This window comes from Odontesthes bonariensis, chromosome 2 (assembly GCF_027942865.1).
Source record: "Odontesthes bonariensis isolate fOdoBon6 chromosome 2, fOdoBon6.hap1, whole genome shotgun sequence".
In the NCBI taxonomy this organism is placed as follows: domain Eukaryota; kingdom Metazoa; phylum Chordata; class Actinopteri; order Atheriniformes; family Atherinopsidae; genus Odontesthes; species Odontesthes bonariensis.
The window spans coordinates 2,704,163-2,728,785 of record NC_134507.1 but is presented as its reverse complement, the minus strand read 5'-3'; the positions used below and the strand labels follow the sequence as shown (position 1 = coordinate 2,728,785).

General features: G+C 44.4%; 2 protein-coding genes across 2 annotated transcripts in view; both read left to right on the top strand.

Moving 5' to 3' along the window:
- LOC142388710 (NACHT, LRR and PYD domains-containing protein 12-like) overlaps positions 1 to 24,623 on the top strand; it is a 245,195-nt gene that overhangs the window by 15,944 nt on the left and 204,628 nt on the right. The window lies entirely within an intron of this gene.
- Positions 1,259 to 16,104, top strand: LOC142398705 (protein NLRC3-like). The gene is made up of 7 exons (XM_075482828.1): positions 1,259 to 1,372; positions 3,338 to 3,457; positions 4,211 to 4,443; positions 7,608 to 9,390; positions 11,128 to 11,304; positions 15,759 to 15,935; positions 16,092 to 16,104. The coding sequence occupies exons 1-7, from the start codon at positions 1,305 to 1,307 to the stop codon at positions 16,102 to 16,104; spliced, it is 2,571 nt and encodes an 856-aa protein (XP_075338943.1). The 5' UTR covers positions 1,259 to 1,304.

Sequence of the window (24,623 nt, the reverse complement as noted above, 5' to 3'; positions counted from 1 at the left end):
GATGTCTTTCTTACAAAAAAGAGAAAACATTAATAAATAAATGGATAAAGGACAAATTAATTCAGTGATTTCAGAATAAATATATCCATCCATCCATTTTCTATACCGTTGAATCCTTCGGTCGGGTCGCGGGGGGGCTGGAGCCTATCCCCGCGGTCAATGGGTGAGAGGCGGGGTTCACCCTGGACAGGCCGCCAGTCCATCACAGGGCCACACAGAGACAAAGGAGACAAACAACCATACACGCTCACACTCACTCCTAATGCCTTGTGTACACCAAGAGCGAGCTACGCTAACTGAGCGCTGGAAATCATTATTTCTCTATGGAGGGTGAGCGAACTGGGCGAGCAGAGCGGATTCCAGCGATTAAACTCAAGCTAATATTATGGTAATGAGCTATGACGCGGTTCGGCGAAAACCAATGACGATCCACAGATTGTAGGGGTCTGACAATCCGCGGGGTTCGCGGAAACAGACGTGTAAACTTTGGTTCCAAGTTCCTACTTATTTATTTAATTAATTTTAATGTAGAACGTGCACGTGTATGTTGTTGAATGTTACTGATGTGAATTTGCTATAGATCTCAAAAATCCAAGTACAGCCCGGCATGCTTGCTGAAAATGATATAGTATGTGGATGTACGATGAGTAAAGAACAGCGTTTGGTTGATGCTGATGGTGTTTTTTACGTGTTAAGGTTCTCCACCAGGTGGTAGTAATACTTCATATTAGACTCTTGCTTTTCCAAAACAAACTATCCGGTCTTGACACTATGCTCGTCTTCCGAAGTGAAGAGCCGGTTGTTAAAGTCTTTTGTTTGAAGCAAGATGGTGTTCCTCTCAAAAGAGCGGGGGTGCTGCACAGCCGCGGGGCCTTTAAAAATGGAACATTCTAAATGTGACGTCACGAGCGAACAAAGCTACCAAAGCTACCAAAGCGAATTCTCAAGCGAAGCTTCTCCAGCTACCTCCGCTACCAGGCAGCGTAGGTCGTCCTTGGTGTACACGCAGCATTAGGACAATTTTAGAGACACCAATTAACTTAACATGCATGTTTTTGGACGGTGGGAGGAAGCCGGAGTAGAATAAATATATGAATGAAGGATTAAATGAATAAAACAAATCAAAGATGAAATGTCAGAGTAAATAAATAGGCGTCTATACACAAAGTTAAATGAATGCAGTTGGAAAGGAAAGCAGAAATATCAATATATGAATGAATGTAAATGAATAAAACCATGTTTGTGTTTGCAGAGGTCAGCACCACAGACAGAGAGCAGAGTCTCCAACATCCGACTGTCTGTCTATGAAGAGTGACTGGTCCATGAGAAAACCTCCAGACCTCAGTGATGAAGCTGGACCCTCAGGCACAAAGTAAGACAACTGAAACAGAGATTTCAGGACATATGTTCATGATGTCTTTCTTACAAAAAAGAGAAAACATTAATAAATAAATGGATAAAGGACAAATTAATTCAGTGATTTCAGAATAAATATATCCATCCATCCATTTTCTATACCGTTGAATCCGTTGGTTGGGTCGCGGGGGGGCTGGAGCCTATCCCAGCGGTCAATGGGTGAGAGGCGGGGTTCACCCTGGACAGGCCACCAGTCCATCACAGGGCCACACAGAGACAAAGGAGACACACAACCATACACGCTCACACTCACTCCTAATGCCTTGTGTACACCAAGAGCGAGCTACGCTAACTGAGCGCTGGAAATCATTATTTCTCTATGGAGGGTGAGCGAACTGGGCGAGCAGAGCGGATTCCAGCGATTAAACTCAAGCTAATATTATGGTAATGAGCTATGACGCGGTTCGGCGAAAACCAATGACGATCCACAGATTGTAGGGGTCCGACAATCCGTGGGGTTCGCGGAAACAGACGTGTAAACTTTGGTTCCAAGTTCCTACTTATTTATTTAATTAATTTTAATGTAGAACGTGCACGTGTATGTTGTTGAATGTTACTGATGTGAATTTGCTATAGATCTCAAAAATCCAAGTACAGCCCGGCATGCTTGCTGAAAATGATATAGTATGTGTATGTACGATGAGTAAAGAACAGCGTTTGGTTGATGCTGATGGTGTTTTTTACGTGTTAAGTGCCTCCACCAGGTGGTGGTAATACTTCATATTAGACTCTTGCTTTTCCAAAACAAACTATCCGGTCTTGACACTATGCTCGTCTGCCGAAGTGAAGAGCCGGTTGTTAAAGTCTTTTGTTTGAAGCAAGATGGTGTTCCTCTCAAAAGAGCGGGGGTGCTGCACAGCCGCAGGGCCTTTAAAAATGGAACATTCTAAATGTGACGTCACGAGCGAACAAAGCTACCAAAGCTACCAAAGCTACCAAAGCTACCAAAGCGAATTCTCAAGCGAAGCTTCTCCAGCTACCTCCGCTACCAGGCAGCGTAGGTCGCCCTCGGTGTACACGCAGCATTAGGACGATTTTAGAGAAACCAATTAACTTAAAGGATAAGACCGGTTTTTTGACATTGGGCCCTTGATTTCACATTATAACATGATGTTCTACTCACCCCTGCTTGTTGTTGGTCATTTGGAGCTGTTCCGAAGATATTCGAGAGGCGTCTGGCTGCTCTCTTGAGATATTCGGCCATGAAACGGTTTCCTATGGGCAAGCTTATACAGGCACAAACTATGCTGTTTGTAATTTATTAATTACTGTACACTAGCACTGATAACGTGGAGGTGCGTCGCTTACTTAAAAAAATCCGGGTTACTAATTTTGAATTTTAGCTGAATGAATAAATAGGCAGCAGGTCTGTGGGCTGCCTGTGGCAGTAGCACGACGAGGACGTCAGTAACACCCACTTTACGACAAAAAAATCAAAATTACAGTAACCCGGATTTTTTTAAGTAAGCGACGCACCTCCACGTTATCAGTGCTAATGTACAGTAATTAATAAATTATAAACAGCATAGTTTGTGCCTGTATAAGCTTGCCCATAGGAAACCGTTTCATGGCCGAATATCTCAAGAGAGCAGCCAGACGCCTCTCGAATATCTTCGGAACAGCTCCAAATGTTCAACAACAAGCAGGGGTGAGTAGAACATCATGTTATAATGTGAAATCAAGGGCCCAATGTCAAAAAACCGGTCTTATCCTTTAACATGCATGTTTTTGGACGGTGGGAGGAAGCCGGAGTAGAATAAATATATGAATGAAGGATTAAATGAATAAAACAAATCAAAGATGAAATGTCAGAGTAAATAAATAGGCGTCTATACACAAAGTTAAATGAATGCAGTTGGAAAGGAAAGCAGAAATATCAATGAATGAATGTACATGAATAACAGCATGTTTGTGTTTGCAGAGGTCAGCACCTCAGACAGAGAGCAGAGTTTCCAACATCCGACTGTCTGTCTCTGAAGAGTGACTGGTCCAAAGGAAAACCTCCAGACCTCAGTGATGAAGCTGGACCATCAGGCACAAAGTAAGACAACTGAAACACAGATTTCAGGACATTTCCTGATCTCTTTTAATTCTGTTAAACTCAGCATTTATATCCAAACCAGCTCAATGTCCTGTTAACTAGGTTAGCACAGGCACTAACTTGCTGCTGTCTCCTGTTGCCATGACAACAAATGGAAGAACAGCACTCAGTCTGGTGTCAAACCAAGGAGATGGTGGTGCACAATCTGATGTGGCAAACCCAAAACTCTGGCTACAGAGCTGAGTTTCTGATCATTTTGGTTTGTGTTGGAAATCTAAACTCTACTTCCAGTTCAGGAGCAACATGGCCTCTGAACAGGACCACATGTCTGTCAGTGATGGTCTGTTTTCTGCCTCTGACAGCTCAGGGGGTCACAGTGGATGGATGTGGAATGAAATGTGATCATCTCAGAGTGTAGCTGCAGCCAGTGTTGTTAGAATCTATTTGATCAGCCCAGGTCTTTATCAATACTCTTATTGGTTATATGTAATTACTAAATAGTTTTTTATTTCTTAATTCTAAAAGAGCAAATGTAGAATAGGATTAGGACTGATTTTAAATCTAATTAAATGTTTTCTGTAGAGCAGCAGCAGTAATATTCACACAGTGAAGTTGGCACATAAACTGAGGATTGAGCCAAATGTGAAATGTTGCTGCAGGAAGGGTTGAGTTTGTATTCACATCAAACAGCAGAGTTGATGCTAAATGGAGTTATTTTAAAAGGATTTTAGTGATGAAGACATGTGTTGACAGAGGGAGGAAGAGGAGTGGTGTTTGTGAGGAGCAGCAGCTGTCCTGCTGTGCTCTGTGTCAGGACGTCCTGAAGGATCCGGTCTCTGCCAGCTGTGGACACTGGTTCTGCAGACAGTGCATCACCTCATACTGGGACCAGTCTGCTCCCTCAGGAGGCTCATACTGGGACCAGTCTGCTCCCTCAGGAGGCTCCTCCTGTCCCCAGTGTGGAGAAAGATCCAGAGCTGCACCAGGTCAGATATTTCTGTTAACCCGTTTAGACGCACACACACATCAACATGTTCAAGATGCACAAACAATAATATTTTACAAAAAATATGAATCGCCATGACGACAAAGTCAGTGGTTTAAAAGGAGGAGGTTTAACTGCTGAAATGTGTCTGTTTTTATTTCAGTTGATGTTTTAGTTTCTTCAGACGCTGAGAATAAAAGTGTTAGTGGGCAGTTGTTAGTTTTCAGCCCCCCTCAGGTTTCAGAAGGACTTCACACACAGCTTTGGGTCTGAATGGTTAACCTGCTGATTTAATGCAGACACATTGTGGTGTCAAACAGAACAACACAACATTTGTTAGGACCTGACTCACATGGACACAACAACAGAGACACACCATCAGTTCAAGCTAAAGAATCATTTTATTAACTCACATCAGACTGAATTAATACGCCAAATCAAAGCTTTATGTTCTGGGCTGTGGACATCAGTTAAAGGTTATAGAGAAAGGTTGAATGGGGCATTAATCCTTGTTCTATGATGTGATATGTAGCCCAAAAAAAATTGGTTGGGTCTGTAATGGCTCAGAACCTCTCTAAAAGGCTCTCCTAAACAGCTATGTTACTATGCTGGGTTTAGAATGTGTCTTTTTCCCTTATTGGCGTCGTTTCAGAGCTTATCTGGCAACCTCATTATGAAATGCAGGTAGGTGTTGGCGCTTCGGTTGCCGTTGCTTGATTGGCTGCCCTTGCTCTCACTGAAAACAGAGCTATAGAGTAATACACTGACTGAAAGGAAAGCTCATCAGAATCAGAATTCGTTTTATTGCCATTGTTAGTGAACAGTGTTCACTAACTAGGAATTTGCTGCGGCGTAAGGTTCAAACATGTAACATAGAATAAAAATATATGAATACAAAATGTACAAGGTGTGTACAACAATACACAGTATCCAATATACAGAGCAACAACAGTGCAGCTTCATTAGTGCCATTTTAATGATGGTAAAGTGACTGGGGCAGGTTATGAGGTGATTATGAAGTGTTCATAAGTCCAACTGCAAGGGGAAAAAACTGTTTTTTTGACGGGAGCTTCTGGTCCGAATGGACCGAAGCCCCCTGCCCGAGGGGAGCGGTGCAAATAGAGAAGGGTCAGCTGTGATCCGACCTGCTCGCCCCATAGTCCTGGAGACGTGCAGGTCATGGATAGATGGGAGGCTGCAGCCGATCAGCTTCTCAGCGGTGCGCACAGCTCGCTGCAGTCTGTCTGTCCCTGTGGGAACTGACCATGAGCTGCTCGGAACGGAGCTTTGTGAAACTACTCCGTGAAATGCGCAGAGCAAAGGAAAAGTCGGCGGTTGGGGATGCTGTTAAAAATAAATAAAAGCCATTGATCGCGAACATTGCTTTCCGGGGGAAGAATATATAACGATCATAGTTCAGCGATTCAGCGAACTACGATTGCGATTCAGCGATTGCTGAAAAAGTGACGTCACTTTTTCACAAAAACGGATTGGGGGATTAGGGCTGTCAACGAATATTCGAAGTTCGAATTCGAGTTCGAATAGTATCCCAAAAAGCGAATTCGAACATGAAAATTAATATTCGAATGTTAAAAAACACTCCCGCGGTACAAGCGACAAATTAGGGGAGTACTTGAAACAGAATTTCTGACACTTGCTGGCACTTCGTGTGTACTCCCCACAGCGGGGAGACTCAGAACTAACACCAAAAACGGGAAAAAGACGATTTTGATTCTCTATCCCCTTTAAATCAGAGCTGGATCATATTTCTGAGTGGAAGACATAAATGTAAATGCTGTAATGATCAAATGGATCAGAAAATGGAACTAAACCAACACAATAACCAAGATAGCAGCACCTGTGGAGAAGAGCAGAGTAATCAGACTGAAATCAGGACTAAATGAGCCAAAATAAGATGGAAGGAGCCACAGGTGTCCTAAATCACACAAATCAGCTCCCAGCAGAACAAACAGACACTCGCTAATACCCCAACCAACCACAAGAGGACCCACGGGGTCATCACAGAGGTCATCAGGAACATCATTTAAAGCTGAACTCCCAGTGAAATGGATCTGAGGTTTCTTCTGGAACACATGTCCTCTGTTCACTCTGCAGAAGGGAAAGCCAAATCCAAATGAATACATGCATACTTTTCATATTTGATGGTTTCATGATGGCACCTGCTGTCCCTGTATTCATTAACCAATCAGAATCCTGTTTGTTCACACAGTTTGGAGGCACTGGGTAGGGGTGGGCGGTATGCACGGTATCATACCTTATGCGGTATTTTTCACCAACGGTAGAGATTTTTTTGGCATACCTTATACCGCAATAGCTCATGAGTCCTGTAGATGGCAGTAATGCAAAGTTTTGAACATCCGCTTGGATTTGCCGGGCGACAGTAATCGCAAGACAAGGTAACACGAGTAATTTGTTTTACCACCTGCGGGCTAACCATGCTCCGGAATATGAAACGAGCCGGTGTTCTGTCGATTTCTCCTACTTGTCAAGATTTGCTACTTTGTGGTTTTGCGCATGCGCCGAGCCGATTTTCTAAGTTTCGTTTTCACGCCCATAATGTTTTGCTACCCTGCGTCTCAGCTGGTGTGTAACGGTAACATCCTCAAAATCCTGATTATTTTCTCTTTTGGTAGACATGCAAAGTAATAAAACACTTATCGTATTAACAAGCAGTTTAACATGCACAAATGGGGTGTCTGAAACATGACGCATATTTGAGCATGTTGAATAAGTGGAAGGCGCCTATGAAAGTTACGTTATCCAAGAGGCAGCGGTTTTTCTCTCACAGTTTATTCGAGGAAATTGACCTTTTCTTATTTTTTAAATATAAATATAACGTATATATTTTTTATATTTCCTGTGTTTTCTGTGTTTCTGATTGAAAGTGTTTATTTGGTGCTATGGTAACCACTGAGAAACTGTTCTGTTGTAGTAGTTTATATACAAAAGTACCATACCGCGATATATACCGTATACCGTCAGTGGCTCAAATTTTACCAGGGTATACATTTTAGGCCATACCGCCCAGCCCTAGCACTGGGTCTAAATTCAGACACAGAACACAACACAGATAAAGAAGAACAAATCGTGATGAATTGAATCTAATCTGTTTGTGTTTGGTCTCATTTGTTCTTTGGTCAGCAGATGTTGGTCTGCAGGAGGTTTTAGATGAACATAAGATGAGTCTGAGGAGGAGATGTGAACATGTGACTGAAGGAAGTGATGGAGCAGGAGGTGGAACCCTCCTCAGCAGGATCTACACTGAGCTCTACATCACAGAGGGGCGGAGTGAAGAGGTTAATACCCAACATGAGGTGAGGCAGCTGGAGACGGCTTCCAAGATCCGCCATGACACTCCCATCAGGTGCCAGGACATCTTTAAAGCCTTAGCTGAGCAGCAGGGGGCCATCAGAGTGGTTCTGACCAACGGCGTCGCAGGTGTTGGAAAAACCTTCTCAGTGCTGAAGTTCACTCTGGACTGGGCCGAGGGCCTGGAGAACCAGGATGTCAGTGTGGTGATTCTGCTTTCCTTCAGGGAGCTGAACCTGATCAGAGAGCAGCAGCACAGTCTCCTCACGCTGCTCCATGTTTTCCATCCAACATTACAGCAGCTCCCAGCAGAGCAGCTGGCCGGCTGCGCACTTCTGTTCATCCTGGACGGCCTGGATGAAAGCAGACTGTCTCTGGAGTTCAGCTGTCAGGTTGTGTCTGAGCTCACCCAGAAGTCATCAGTCAGCGTGCTGCTGACAAACCTCATCAGGGGGAACCTGCTTCCCTCGGCTCGCCTCTGGATAACCACACGGCCCGCAGCGGCCAATCAGATCCCTCCTGCGTGTGTTGCCAGGGTAACAGAAGTACGAGGCTTCACCGATGCCCAGAAGGAGGAGTACTTCAGGAGGAGGTTCAGAGATGAAGAGCGGTCCAGCAGGATCAGCTCCCACATCCAGGCATCCAGGAGCCTCCACATCATGTGTGGAATCCCAGTCTTCTGCTGGATCACTGCTACAGTTCTGGAGCACATGTTGACCCCCGAGCAGAGAGCAGAGCTGCCCAAGACCACCACTGACATGTACTCCCACTTCCTGCTGGTTCAGACACAGAGGAAGAAGAACAAGTACCACCAGGGACCTGAGGCGGGTCCACAGGGGCTGACGGAGGCTGACGGGGACGTTCTTCTGAAGCTGGGGAGGCTGGCGTTTGAACATCTGGAGAAAGGAAACATCATGTTCTACCAAGAAGACCTGGAGCAGTGTGGCCTGGATGTCCCAGAGGCATCGCTGTATTCAGGAGTTTGTACAGAGATCTTCAGAAGAGAGTGTGAGATCTTCCAGAAACCAGTTTACTGCTTTGTTCATCTGAGTGTTCAGGAGTTTCTGGCTGCAGTCTACATGATGCACTGCTACACCAGCAGGAAGGAGGAGGTGCTGTGGAGCTTCCTGGGAATATACCACAGTTACTCATCTCTGGATGACTTCCTGAAGAGAGTCATGGAGAAATCCTGTCGCAGTAAAAATGGCCACCTGGACCTGTTTGTCCGCTTCCTTCATGGCCTCTCTGTGGAGTCCAACCAGAGACTCTTAGCAGGCCTGCTGGGTCAGACACAGAACAGTCCAGAAACCATCCAGGAAGTCATCTACAACCTGAAGATGATGAACACGTCTAACATTTCTCCTGACAGAAGCATCAACATCTTCCACTGTCTGATGGAGATGAACGACCTCTCAGTTCATCAGCAGATCCAAGAGTTCCTGAAGTCAGAGAACAGATCAGAGGAGAAACTCTCTGAGATCCAGTGCTCAGCTCTGGCCTACATGCTGCAGATGTCAGAGGAGGTTCTGGAGGAGTTCGACCTGATGAAGTACAGCACAACAACACGTGAGGGACGAAGTAGGCTGATTCCAGCTGTGAGGAACTGCAGAAAGGCTCGGTGAGTTGATGTGTTCATTGACTTCATGAGTCAGAGTAGATTAGTAGTTTAGTTCCCTAAAAGCCGTTTCTGCACATGAACAGCAGAGGTGTTCTGGAGAACCTGCAGACAGGTTCATCTGGACCTTTCCCACAGTTGCTGCTCACATGTGCTTCACAGCAGCAGACCTACTGTTGGAGACAGGAAGCCAGCATTAACCTGCTGTTTCCACTGTTTCCCATGTAGGCCTGCTTTATGCCCACATGGCCGGTCCCCAACACAACCAGAAGCTAAGAAATCTGCCCAGTTTTTCAGATGGGCACATAAAGAGTGTTTCCATGGCAACCTGACTCACAGGAGAGAATCTTGGACAGATTGGGCCAGTTCCCAGCTCACTGGAAATGATGCAACAGAAATCTGTGGGAATATGTTGGAACAAGTATTTTGGGGGTTTAAAGTTTTACTGAACTGGATCATTAAGAGCATTTGTCAGAATAAAAGTTTTTGTTGGTAAAATTGTGATGGTTGGATCAGCAGAAGGTTTTATAGGTGAGCGGCCTCAGTCGGGTCATTTCATTGTTGGCTGTTGGAGGGATTGATTGTGAAAGCTTTGGCTCAACAGTGTCTGCCGTCATATCTTTTACTTCATAATGTGCCGCACATTTTCAATGGGAGACAGGTGTGGACTGCAGGCGGGCCAGTTTAGTTCCTGCACTCTGCTCCTATGAAGCCACGCTGCTGGCACACCTGCAGAATGTGGCCGGGCATCGTCTTGCTGAAATAAGCAGGACGTCCCTGAAAAAGCCGTGTTGCTCCTGTTTGGAGCTTTCAGCATTAATGGCGCCCTCACAGATGTGCAGGTTACCCACGCCATGGGCACCAACACAGCCCCACACCATCACAGATGCTGGCTTTGGAACTTTGCTCTGGAACAATCTGGATGCTCCTTTTCCTCTTTAGCCCGGAGGACACCACGTCCATGATTTCCACAAACGGTTTGAAATGTGGACTCAGACCACGGCACAGTACTGAATGCCGGCAGCTTTTATAGCTGCAGATTAGAGATATTAAGACATCCATCTGCAGTGAAACGCAGACGCCATCATCTGAGAAGACGGCGTGAACTGTGGCCTTTGCACAGAATGTAAATATACGGGGGAAAGCTCAAAGCGTACCGCCTGCAGTGTTGGAGCTGATGTCTCCGGAGACATAATGATGTTGCTCTGTGGCAGCTTTCAGAGCCCTGGAGAAGCTAACTGGTGCTTAGAAGCTTCTTAGAGTGGATTCTTCCTGTATATGGGTGTGAACAGTCCCAGCTGACAGTGGTTAGCAAAGAGATCGTCTTTCAGCTGTAAATGTTCAATAAGCTGAACTTTTTATAAAGATTCTGGAGTCAAATGAAAGATGTAAGAATGTAAAAAGGTTTTTCTGAACAAGACGTCCTTATTCTGACTTTGGGATCAGATCAAACATGTTTTCAGTCTGAATGTGACACCACATTTCCTTCTTTATCTGCAGATTAGAGAAAATGATGAAGAAAAGTCCGTTTAAAGGAGCTCAGGTCTGAGAGACGGAAGAGATTAATGATGTCGTGTCAAACAGGAAGATGAGATCAATCACAGATGTGAAGAACAGATGTTCATCAGAGGACATTACATTCACATCACTGTGTTCAGTTAGAATATGAGTTCAGTTGGTGTTTATAGTGTAGATTGTCTGATTTTAGTAGAACTGACGTCACATTTTCTCTCATCACAGACTTGCTGGTTCTTATAAACTCTCAGAGACTGACTATGAAGTTGTGGCCTCTGCTTTAAAGTCCAACCCCTCCCATCTGAAACAACTGGACATGAGTTACAGCGAGCTGTTGGATCCAGCAGTGAGATATCTGTATACTGGCCTGGAAAGTCCAAACTGCAGACTGGAGGCTCTGAGGTCAGTTCACTGCAGCTCTTTTACTTCTTCTGTTTTAGTTGAAATGATTTAGTGATGTGTGGAAATATCCAAACATTCAGTGTTTCCACATGTCTGAATGAATCCTCCCTTCCATCCTTTTCACCTGCCAAAGCAATTCTTTCCTCACTTTCACACACTGAAGCAGAGCTGTTCCTTAGAAAAATGATCCTGGTAAAAACCATTTTTCTTCAGTCATAAAAGGAGAGAAAACACTTTAGATCAGAGGTAAACATGGAGCAGCTGAAATGTAGCTTTGACTCACCTTTCTGGTCCATCTGAGAGATGTTTGATCAGTAAAGTTTGGAAAGCTGGATGAAGATTAAACTGCAACAAACCGACAGATCTGCTGCTTCTGCTGCTCATTTGAACAGGACAAATGTGCAGAGTTCAGTCACTTTAACTCCAACGACTCAGTCTGCTTTGGGCTTTAGCCTCCACCCAGTAATTAGTGACAGACTGGAGGAAATGGCAAAGCGCTGACTCTGCACTTTATTTTAAACATGAAGGATGGAAAATCACCAAAGTTGAGAGGATCACATGCTAAAAGAATCCATCACAAAGTGCAGAAACCAGAGAGGAATTCAGAATTACACCACAGAAGAAGAACATGCTGCACACACTCATCTCAGTACTTATTTCCCTTGCTTCTGCTTCCAAATGTTCATTCTTGCTTTACTAGTGGTTTAAATAATGTGGTAAAATAACTGAATCATTTCCAAAGATGAGCACTAGTGGCAGAGCCGGATCCAAATATGATATTTGGAAAGGCACATATAGCTGATTAAAGTCAGTTTCAGCCTGCATCCTGTTGGCTTCAGCTCACACGTTTTATTCTTTATTCAGATTGTGGGACTGCAGTTTGTCAGAGATCAGCTGGGCTTCTCTGTTCTCTGCTCTGAAGTCCAACCCCTCCCATCTGACACAACTGGACCTGAGTCACAACACCATCGGTGACTCAGCAGCGAAGGAGCTGAGCAGCTTTCTACGGAGTCCACACTGTGGACTGAAGACTCTGAGGTCAGACACCATGTTTTAGTTGTGTGTTCAGATTAATATGATGTGAAAGTTGTGCTGGTCTTCATGGTAAAGTCTGTGTTCTTCTTCTGGGCTTTAGTTGATGAAATGATGATCTATTAAATAATAAGAAAACAGTGAATCTGTCAGACAGAAACAAATCTAGAATCACTGGCTGATGCTTCCAGAGCTCCAGAGTTGATGAATATTTCCAGCAGCCCATTAATCAGCTGATACTAACAAACTCCCCTCCAACTCTGTTGGAAATGAACAATCTTTGACTTGGTTAGAAAACAGCTTTCATCACAGCAGCAGTTGTCTTCAGTCAGATTCATTCATGATGACAAAATGCAGCCAGAAAGCTTCTCCCACTGATAACTGAAAGGAAATAACTTTCAGTTGAGCTTTATTTCATGAATTCTATCAATAATTCCCTGTTACACAATGCCAAGGCCAACTGAAGGTGATGCTGACATTTAGTGACTGTGGGGGAAACACAGAGAAGAGTTTATCAGAAGAAGAATAACAGGATTGGACGATGGCTGAGAGAACAGCTGTGAGCTAACTTGTTGCTAGGTAACGGCAGATGGAAGGAAGCTGTGAGTGTGTGTGAGCAGCTTTCCATCAGGTGAGAAATGTGTGAAAACATGCAGCAGAGTCAGTGTTTGATAGCTGTGCAGCCAAAGAGAAGCTGAACAGGTGAAGTGCTGCGACCCTGTGCAGGTGAGCCCAACACAGACACAAAGGATGATCACTGAGCTGCCATGCAGGAGGGGGGCAGGGACTGCTGCATCACTGCAGATACATGCTGTTCTGTTCCCCTGCCGGCTGTGTGCCAGCTGTTCCAGCTGTTTCATTCAGTCAGAGCTCAGAGAGCTGTGAGCAGCATGTGAGTGAATGCAGGCTGAGAAACATGAAGCTTCATCACTTTCTGTGAGGAACAAACAACCAGATTCAAAGTGCAGCAGAAGTTTATTTCACTTTGAATGTAAGTTTCATTCTTCTTTCATAGGTTTTATTAACACTTTAGTCCCATTTGTCCATATTTGAGATGTTTTCTGTTTTCAGATTCACAAACTTTCTGTCAGATTCTGAACTTTTTTCCACCTTCTGACCCGTTTTTTCCCTTTCAAACTTTTGCTGCTGACCTGCTTTGAGAGCCCGGACGTCAGCTGACAGGGGGGTTAAATCCTGACTGCCAGAGCAGCAGAGGAGGCTGAAGGACCCCCATCATGCTGCCTTCAGGGACTGTGGGAACTGCAATCCTTTCTTAGACACCTCCTGCACTCTATATTTCCATGAGTGCTGGTGAAAATAACCTGCAGCACTGACACACTTTGTTAATGTCAGCTGGTTCTGTCAGCACTCAGCACAGATCAGCTGCTCATCCTCCATGATGGACAGCAGCTGGTTCAGAGTCCTTTTCTCTGCTGGCTTCAGCTCACATGTTTTATTCTTTATTCAGATTATGGGAATGCAGTTTGTCAGAGATCAGCTGTGCTTCTCTGGTCTCTGCTCTGAAGTCCAACCCCTCCCATCTGACAGAACTGGACCTGAGTGAGAACACCATCGGTGACTCAGCAGCGAAGGAGCTGAGCAGCTTTCTGCGGAGTCCACACTGTGGACTGAAGACTCTGAGGTCAGACACCATGTTTTAGTTGTGTGTTCAGATTAATATGATGTGAAAGTTGTGCTGGTCTTCATGGTAAAGTCTGTGTTCTTCTTCTGGGCTTTAGTTGATGAAATGATGATCTATTAAATAATAAGAAAACAGTGAATCTGTCAGACAGAAACAAATCTAGAATCACCGGCTGATGCTTCCAGAGGTCCAGAGTTGGTGAATATTTCCAACAGCCCGTTAATCAGCTGATACTAACAAACTCCCCTCCAACTCTGTTGGAAATGAACAATCTTTGACTTGGTTAGAAAACAGCTTTCATCACAGCAGCAGTTGTCTTCAGTCAGATTCATTCATGATGACAAAATGCAGCCAAAAAGCTTCTCCCACTGATAACTGAAAGGAAATCACTTTCAGTTGAGCTTTATTTCATGAATTCTATCAATAATTCCCTGTTACACAATGCCAAGGCCAACTGAAGGTGATGCTGACATTTAGTGACTGTGGGGGAAACACAGAGAAGAGTTTATCAGAAGAAGAATAACAGGATTGGACCATGGATGAGAGAACAGCTGTGAGCTAACTTGTTGCTAGGTAACGGCAGATGGAAGGAAGCTGTGAGTGTGTGTGAGCAGCTTTCCATCAGGTGAGAAATGTGTGAAAACATGCAGCAGAGTCAGTGTTTGATAGCTGTGCAGCCAAAGAGAAGCTGAACAGGTGAAGTGCTGCGACCCTGTGCAGGTGAGCCCAACACAGACACAAAGGATGATCACTGAGCTGCCATGCAGGAGGGAGGCAGGGACTGCTGCATCACTGCAGATACATGCTGTTCTGTTCCCCTGCCGGCTGTGTGCCAGCTGTTCCAGCTGTTTCATTCAGTCAGAGCTCAGAGAGCTGTGAGCAGCATGTGAGTGAATGCAGGCTGAGAAACATGAAGCTTCATCACTTTCTGTGAGGAACAAACAACCAGATTCAAAGTGCAGCAGAAGTTTATTTCACTTTGAATGTAAGTTTCATTCTTCTTTCATAGGTTTTATTAACACTTTAGTCCCATTTGTCCATATTTGAGATGTTTTCTGTTTTCAGATTCACAAACTTTCTGTCAGATTCTGAACTTTTTTCCACCTTCTGACCCGTTTTTTCACTTTCAAACTTTTGCTGCTGACCTGCTTTGAGAGCCCGGACGTCAGCTGACGGGGGGGTTAAATCCTGACTGCCAGAGCAGCAGAGGAGGCTGAAGGGACCCCCATCATGCTGCCTTCAGGGACTGTGGGAACTGCAATCCTTTCTTAGACACCTCCTGCACGCTATATTTCCATGAGTGCTGGTGAAAATAACCTGCAGCACTGACACACTTTGTTAATGTCAGCTGGTTCTGTCAGCACTCAGCACAGATCAGCTGCTCATCCTCCATGATGGACAGCAGCTGGTTCAGAGTCCTTTTCTCTGTTGGCTTCAGCTCACATGTTTTATTCTTTATTCAGATTATGGGGCTGCAGTTTGTCAGAGATCAGCTGTGCTTCTGTGGTCTCAGCTCTGAAGTCCAACCCCTCCCATCTGACAGAACTGGACCTGAGTGAGAACACCATCGGTGACTCTGCAGAGATGGAGCTGAGCAGCTTTCTGCAGAGTCCACACTGTGGACTGAAGACTCTGAGGTCAGACACCATGTTTTAGTTGTGTGTTCAGATTAATATGATGTGAAAGTTGTGCTGGTCTTCATGGTAAAGTCTGTGTTCTTCTTCTGGGCTTTAGTTGATGAAATGATGATCTATTAAATCATGTTTTATTCTTTATTCAGATTGTGGCGCTGCGGTTTGTCAGAGATCAGCTGGGCTTCTCTGGCTTCAGCTCTGAAGTCCAACCCCTCCTCCCAGCTGACAGAACTGAACCTGGGAGGCAACAACCTGAATGAATCAGCAGTGAAGGAGCTGTCTGAGCTTGTGGAGAGTCCACACAGCAAACTGCAGACTCTGAGGTCAGTAGAGGGTCGGAGGTACATGCAGCTCTCAGCTGTATTTTATCAGACTTTATTTATTATTTATTCTATTTATTAAAGCTGATGGCAGCTGAGGAAGAGACGCTCTGGAAACACTCGTTTATCTCCTCCCTTCTTTCTTCTTCTTCTCTACAGATGGAAGTGGTGAACAGGACGATGTGAGCTGAGAGGATGATCTGTGTCCTGATGATCCACAGGATGAAGCAGCAGCAGCTGGTGTGCAGAGAGACTCTGACTGCACCCTGATGATGATGATGATGATGATGATGATGATGATGATGATGATGATGATGTGTTTGTATTCTGTGTTTTTCTTCCTTTGGAATAACCATGTTAAAGTTTGGTTAGAAATGATCAGTAATAGAAACGATCCTTAAACCTTCAGTTCCATCTGAACTTAAACAACAGCCACAGTCTAAAGTTTGACACCAGTTTTATTCTCTCGGCTTCATTTTCTGCCTTTAAAAACTGACTTTTAATGTGTAAATCTTTCATCTTTTAATCTTTAAATCCATCAGTGGAAATGAGAAGCTGTCAGTGTGATTCAGTCAGAGACGACTGAGCTGATGGAAATGTGGGAACCTGAAAGGAACATTTGATGATTATTATTGTTACTGCCTCCCAAACAGTTGGGAAAGATGAAGAAAATAGTGACGTGGCATCACTTTTCTGTCCCGGCAGTCAGGAGGATGTGCCAGCTACTTCTGTGCCGAGTGAAAAGATGGAGGGGTCGTTACAAAGAAAGACCTTCTTCAGTTGAACATATACACCAAGCTGCTCCTTCAGAGCGGGGATCGAGTCGTAGCACTCCTCTTCAAAATGTGCTGAGCAAAGTACTGACGACGAGCTTGGCTTCCATACTGTTCCTTTCGGACCAGCTCTTGTCCTACAAACTTGCTCCAGAGTTCGCACAAAGCCGGGTCTTTCGGAAACCGATCAAGTGTTATACCTTTCTCCCTGGTGTTAGAACAATATGCTGCAACACATCACTCGGGCATGTTCTCAACTAAAATATTTAGAATAATAGATAGATGCTACAACTGCGAGTCCGACTTTCTGTGACTAGAAATGATCGAAGACAAGGTCAAGGGTGGCAGGTGCAATCAGAAAGCGTTCCGGAGCATACGTCATAAAAATGACGTATGCTCCAGGGACACTGGCCTGTGGATTTCAGTGTCGTGTGTTCAAATTTCGAAAATAACAGAGAACCGGGCATATTTATCATAAAAATGTATTTCAACTCGAAAATAATAGTCATTTCGGACTAAATAAAAAAAAGTTGTCTCCAGGTGTCATGAGGTCTTTAAGTTAACTGTGTGAACACCAGCACAGAATCTGCATCAATTAGGCAGTGGCGCCAGCAGAAATAAATCCTAAGGGTGGCTGGTGGGGGCAAGGCAAAATCTTGGGGTGGCATACCCGACCAAAAAAACAACAAAAAAAACACCTATTTATTGATTTACTGAATTTACAGTATCTTCATATATTAAAACACTGATTTCTTATTATTGCTGTCACACTTTAATAATATTAACTTAATATATTTAGGTTATTCAACATGACAGAATACAATGACTGACACAAATGTGAGAAGACTGTAATCAGGGAATGGGAGGTACCCTATATCACCACAAGATGGCGCCATTGCACAAAAACCTTGGGCACAGAGTTCCAGCAGTTTAAGATTTATTAGTGCAATTAGGACCTACATTAATTTACTGGTCTTTGCCTTGAAAATCACTTCACTTAATGTTTAAATAAAAATCAATGCATTTGAACACACCAAAATTTGTTTTCATTACTCCTTTATTGTACGGTGCACAAATTTCACCTTATGTTCAAAACCATTTCTGCATTTTTATACAAATGAGAGCAGGATATTTTATGTAGAGATGAGAGCAGGATATTTTATGTAGAGATGAGAGCAGGATATTTTATGTACAAATCAGAGCAGAATATTTGATGTACAAACTACAATTAGGTTTCTCGTGATGCTGTGCGTCTGACGTCATGACGTCTCCGCCTTCCCCAGAACCTTCTAGAACTTTCCAGAACTTTCTACCGGCAGTTGGGCTGCCCGCCACTCTCTCTGCTCTGACAACTTAGAAAGAAAATAGATGCTGAATTACCACCGCCTCCATCATTTTTGAAGGTAAGTAAGAGGAAAAACAAATAATTTAATTGTAGTAGTTTAGTAAGTTTAGTTAGTTTAGTAAGTTCCCGCCGCGAACACCTGCTAGCATCCCAGACAGCTAGTTGGGCTAGTAACTCTCCTGCTCTCTGGGTTTAAAGGGGAACTCCGGGGCATTTGAAGCGCATTTCCATTGCTAGAGGTTGTCAAATACTGATAGTAGGACACAGACCGGTGCAAATCGGCGCTCCCTGTGTGGATATCGCGCTGTTCGCACAGCATGTCGTGCAAGGCTAATACGTGGTGGCTAAGGGGCAAGAGCTAAACCTTCCACGTAAAACAACAACTTGCACACAGCAGAAACGTCACACCACTTTATAAACCATCCGACAATAAAGTCACAAGCCTTACCATCAAAACCATATGCATGGTTCTCACATTACTGGCATGGGGACGTTACAAAACAACTTTATAAACAGCATGTCACTCACCGGCTGGTTGTAGGCTCGCGCATGTGAAAGCCCAAAAGAGTTGAGGGATGATAATCCCATATACAAAACAATTATCTTCTCTAGAAAAACTGCGTTCAAGTATTTAAAACATTACAACAATATTACTGGGCATGTATTTTGGCTGCGTATTGCCGCGGCAAGTCTGCATAGTTTCAGAATGCAAATGTTATTGTGTTTATTTTAAAACGAAATGCAGTGTTACAGAGTGAAATACAGGCTAACGGGGTGAAATACAATCTTACAGGGCAAAACACAGGTGAATTTGGGTGATTTTGAATTATTTTTCTGTCTGAAAGTTACAGTTCCGTTTCAAAGGGTACATTCCGCGATTTCCATCCGTTTTTTCGTTATCGCGGAAAATCGTTGGCTCTACGCATGCAAAGAGATACTGTAGCCTATAAATGTATCATAAACGCAACTCAAATGTCTACTGCATGTGGCACCAGTAGAGTTAATGGGTGGAACAACACTACTTCCGCTGAGCAGTGTACTGCAAGCGGAGCTGCACACACTGCTTGTACACAAGGTGGTAGTGCGCTTGATACTGGGTCTAAACGTTTTGAGTAATATGCAACAGGTTTAATTTTTCCTTCACATTCTTGTGCTAACATGGATGTCATAAAGTTGCTTTTGCAATCCACAGTCTGTACAAATGGATTTTCGTAATCAGGAAGCCCCAGCGCTGTGGAACTGGTCAGTTCCTGTTTCAGAGTGATCGGTGCAGTTTCTGCAGTTGGTGTCCACTTTAAACTTTCATTCATGGTCATGGGTGTGGCATACATTAGTTCTAACAATGGCTGTGTGATCTCTGCATAGTTTGGGATCCATGCTCTGCAGTAGTTACACAGTCCCAGAAGTTGCATCATTTGTCTTTTATTTTCTGGTCGTGGAGCCTTAAGCAAGGCTTGTTTTCTTTCGTCTTGGATGCGCTTCCCTTCTCTGCTAATAAGATGGCCTAAAAATTTCACTTCCTCTTTTACCCACTGTAGTGAGCAGTGAGACTGAGGTGTCTCGGCAATGTTGTTCTGTGTCTGCTGCGACCAAAATGTCATCAACATACACAAGCAGCTGTGAATGAGGTGGGATTGGAAAGTCTGCCAAACAGTTGTTTATGGCAGTGGAGAAGATGGTCGGGCTATCACAGAATCCCCGTGGGAGGCGTGTGTACGTGTACTTTTTGTTGTTGTACGTGAACCCAAACCATCCTCGTGACTCAGGGGACACTGGTGTGGAGAAACATGCATCACTCAAGTCTGTCACTGTGAATCTGGTCTTGTCTGGTTTAGGGATGTCGAAATTTAAAAAAAGTCTTGACCGACCACTGAGCCTCATTAGTCGATTAAAGTCGGTCACCGAAAATTCTATAAGTGCCATTTATGATATCTGTGTCCTGTCGCGCGTCTTTCTCTGCCGCGTAGAACAAGTTATGCCCCCATTTTAGACTGGTTAGGCTCCCACCACACAATCAATGTTAGTTCGTGCCCTTGGTATTATACATTTTCCCCAATGATTGACCACTAGTTCTAGGCGTACTTGTGGAGGAATAAGGGTTTTGGGTAGAAAAATAATTGCTGTGCCTGCGCAGACACGCACAGCCACACATTACGCGCAACGGCGCCCTTCCAGTCACGGTACTTTTTAAACACGAATCAAACGCGGCACCGAACTCGGGCTGTTAAAAGCCCCCGTTACAAAGTCACAAACAGAGAACGGTGCATTTGGCGTTGTTACAGGAAAGTAGGTTAACCAATGACTTCGTTAAAAAAAAAAACTTACCGAATGCCAACAGCCTCTGTGGCGTAGCCTATGCTGCACAAAATCCTTTGCAATAAGTTCCTGTCGTCATGCCATTTAAGTACAGATGAATATATCACAACAAGTAGGCTGACTGCACGAATAGACCAAGCGCGATATGAGCGAGCGACGCGACGGAAGTAATTGACTTTGTATTGAATCGCTGGCGACTGAAGAGACAAAAGCGATTTGCGCGACTAGAGGCGATTCGAGAGACTAGAGCGACAGTTTGTAGTTGAACTTCAGTGAATATTATGCAAATTAGCTATGATGCGGTTCGGCGACAGCCAATCCGAATGTCGAAATGCTTGCATCCGTCTCTCATATATGTCCCATCGGATACAAGCGGCATGATTTTAGTTCCATCACAAATCTTTCGTTCCATACCTCATTTTCGCGCCATCCACCATTGTTTCCGCACAGCACAGCACAGCACAGCACACACACATTCACTCTCACTTCACTTTATATTCCATTCTTTTGTCATTCCCCACAATGATAGAAAATTTAATCGCATGTGTTCAGGACCACCCCGTCCTATACAACCCGACTCTGTTTGCGTACAGAGACCAGGACAAAAAGGCTGCTGCCTGGGACAAGGTAGCCGAAGTGGTTGGTTGGTCCGGTGAGTGTCTGGTTGAAAAGGTAGCAGTGGTTTCGCGAAACGACATTAAAATGAAGTGAAACATTTATATCAATTGTTTAAGATGTTGTGGGTTGCTTTGCGGATTTGACTTCGATAGCAACGAAACTTGCGCTAACTTTTACTTCCATGATAAGCAGGGTTGCTTATCATGGAAGTAAAAGTTAGCGCAAGTTTCGTTGCTATCAGTTTAAGTGCACCCACAAGTTCATGTAGTCCCACAGTGTCTGATCTTCCCCGCCTTTCATCATTGTTGAACAGAATAGGTTGAGAATAAGTTAAGAATGAAAAATAAGTGTAGCCTATTGATCATAGATGGTACGGTTATGTACTGTGCATAGGAGAGAAATAATGGGAGAGAAAACAATAACATGGCGATATTACAATAGCCTACCATGCGCCCTACGTTTTTTGTAAAAGCAATCTTATCAGATTGTATTGGGTGCGTGATATAACAAATTGGATCACTGAGATGGTGGCTCTTGGGAGGTAGGGGGCTCACTTCATACTGTATGTTGGTTGATTAATATTATATGAATATATACTTAACACTATATTGACGTTCTATTCTGGTCTGTATGTTCTTTGTATTACATGTTTAATAGCTGAAGAATGCAAAAGAAAATGGAAGAATCTCAGGGACTGTTACAGAAGGGATAGACAGAAACAGAGAGAGCAGAAAAGGAGCGGGTCTGCAGCAGGTGGGGCCCGGCCATGGCAGTTTGCTGAGATTATGGGTTTTCTCGACCCTTTTATGGAGGAGCGTCCCACCTCCTCTAATCTCTGTGCCATGGCCGGGCCAAGCCAGGAGGAACAGGTAGAGGAACAGGAGGAGGATGATGAGGAAGATGATGAGGAGCAGGAGCAGGCTCAGACGCAGGCTCAGTCCCAGGGTCAGTCGAGTTCTAGCGGAGGGGCAAAGAAGAGGCAGAAGACCCAGGCTGAGGTCCAGGACGGTCTGCTGAAGGTCCTGGAAAAAATAAGTAACCGGCCCCTGCAGCCGGTCCAGCCCCCCCCCTCCTCCGCCACCTCCAGAGGATGCAGACTCACTGTTTTTCAGGAGCCTGGTGGTGGAGTTCAAAACATTGTCGGTCCCCACCAGGCAGCAACTGAAACTCGAAATCCACAGACTTGTGTTTGAGGCACAGCAGAGGGAGGTTCCCTGGGGTGAGAGGGCCGGGGTGCAGCTGACAACACTGTGAGGGGTGTTAGTAAGCTTATTTACCCTCGCAGTGCTGTCAGCTGCACCTTGGTACGGGGTACCTCTCTCTCAGCTTATGGTTGCTACAGGGCTTTCCCTGTACGTATGTTTAGCTCAGAGGTTCCCTGAGTCAGCCTTTCTGCTAGCCAGAGTATTGTCATTTTTTTTAATATTCTTGCATTTAACACTTGTTTATATGTAATAAAGTATTATATAGTTGTATATAAAAACGTATCACTGTGTGTTTTTTGTATGAGATAGGCCTATATGAGTACAATGCAGCAATGCAGTTTTGTGACTATCCTATATTCAGTTTCACTGTGTCAGCATCCAGTCAAGTCAAGGCAAAAGTTACAAAGGTTATGAAAGATCTTGTTAAACACATGCAAAAGTATTTGAGGTAATGCTTTTAAATTACCTTGTGGCAGACAACAAAAGCCTAATTTTAAACTTCACCACACTTAAAGACTAAAATGCCAGGTTTTCTATGTGATGTGTAATAACAATGTAGGCAAAGTGATAAGTAAGTAAGTAAGTAAGTATGCCCTTTATTATCCCACAGTGGGGAAATTCATGCGTCGCAGCAGCAACATACACACATACATACAGCTTGTGCAAAAAGTAGACAGACATATAATCAGGAAGTTAAAACTATATAAGGGGGGTTATAAAATATGGATGTTATATAAAAATAGAGATATTCCTGTCTAAATAAATGCGTTAGTAAAAGGGCTTGAAAAAATTTTTTATTTAAAAACCCAGAGGTAGTGCAGTGTTAGCAGCATCATACAAATAAGAAAAAGACTAAAAATAGTAATAAATAAATTAAATTAAGAATTAAATTAAGAAGAGGTGGTCACAGTAGGCTATCGCAACACTGGTGGGTTATATTATTGAATTTGATGGAAATATTGCTTTTTTCGGCATTTGGTGGCTCTGAAAAGAGCCGTTTGGTGCTGGATGCTGGACATCACGTAGTAGGCTGCCAGGAAACTTATCCTTCGTTGGAGAAGTAGTCAACGAATTTCTCCCGTGTCCGGATGGCCTCGCGAGTCGCATTGTTGCTGCCCACTCGACGAACTGGAAAGATGCCAGAGGGATCGGTGTCTCCCGAGGTGGACGGTCCAGTTTGTGGCTGCCTCCTGGTGATGTTGCGCCGCAAGAAATTGTGCAGCACACAGGTTGCCTTCACACAGGCCTCCGCGTTTGCAGGACTGACCCCAATGACTCCTCTGTACAAACGCCACTGGGTTGTGAGAATACCAAATGTATTCTCAACGATCAGCCTTGCACGGGAGAGCCTGTAGTTAAACACCCTGTGGCTGCCAACTTGCCTCCCCGGGAAAGGCCGCATGAGGTTGCGCCGGAGTGGAAATGCCTCATCCCCCACGAAGGCGTATGGCTGCGGCCCAATCCTCTCCGCTCCTGGCAGCACCGCATCCTCTGGCAGTCCCAGTGCCCCGTCGCGCAGCGTCTGGCCAAAGATCGAGTTGGCTAGAACGCCACCGTCACTCGTCCTGCCATAACCCCCCACGTCCACCACACGGAACCGGTACTCGGCGTCCACAACAGCAAGGAGGACGATGGAGTAGGTGTGCTTGTAGTTGTAGTAAAGCGACCCAGACTTGTTCGGCGCCTTGATCACTACGTGTTTCCCGTCAATGGACCCCACGCAATTTGGGAAGTTCCACCGACGCTGAAAGCCATCTGCGATGCACCTCCAATCGTCGGCACATGCTGTTCACGGCCAGCGAGGATGGGGTGCACCCACACCCGGCGGCGACGACGTCCGTCCAAAAGCAGCACAGCGCAGCAAATAGCGATATCCAGATCATCCATCTTCACAGGATGAGAAAACCTGATAAGCGACGGTATTTATAGAACCTATCTTCACTTGTTTTGAGGCGGGAATGTATTTTACTGGTCAGACGGGTGAAGTAGAGAGCAAATGAAAATTGTTACTTTTTGTTTTTGTTTTGAAGCGGGAATGTTTTTTTGCTCTCCAGTCCACCTCTCTGACCAATGGAATTTATTTCAGCAGCATCAATAGGTCAAGCCCCATGCATGCTTTATTTTAAAGTTGATGATCTTGTGTCTGCAGTGTCCTTCCGTCCAAAGCCGCAATTAATAAAAGAAATAGAGATGGCCTACGTTCATCTCTCTATTTATGTTATCTATTTAATGAATCGCTCAATCAAGACGATCGGCTAATTGTTTTAACATCACACTTCGGTACTTCAATGTCCCATCGTCCATCACGTTCAACATTAGTACATGAATATTTTGTGTGAGCTTATTTCTTTATTGATCACGTTTTGTTGTTCAAGTTACATCAACCTACATGGGCCATGTAGAAAAGCGTGCGGCCCCTTTAAATAAAAATAGC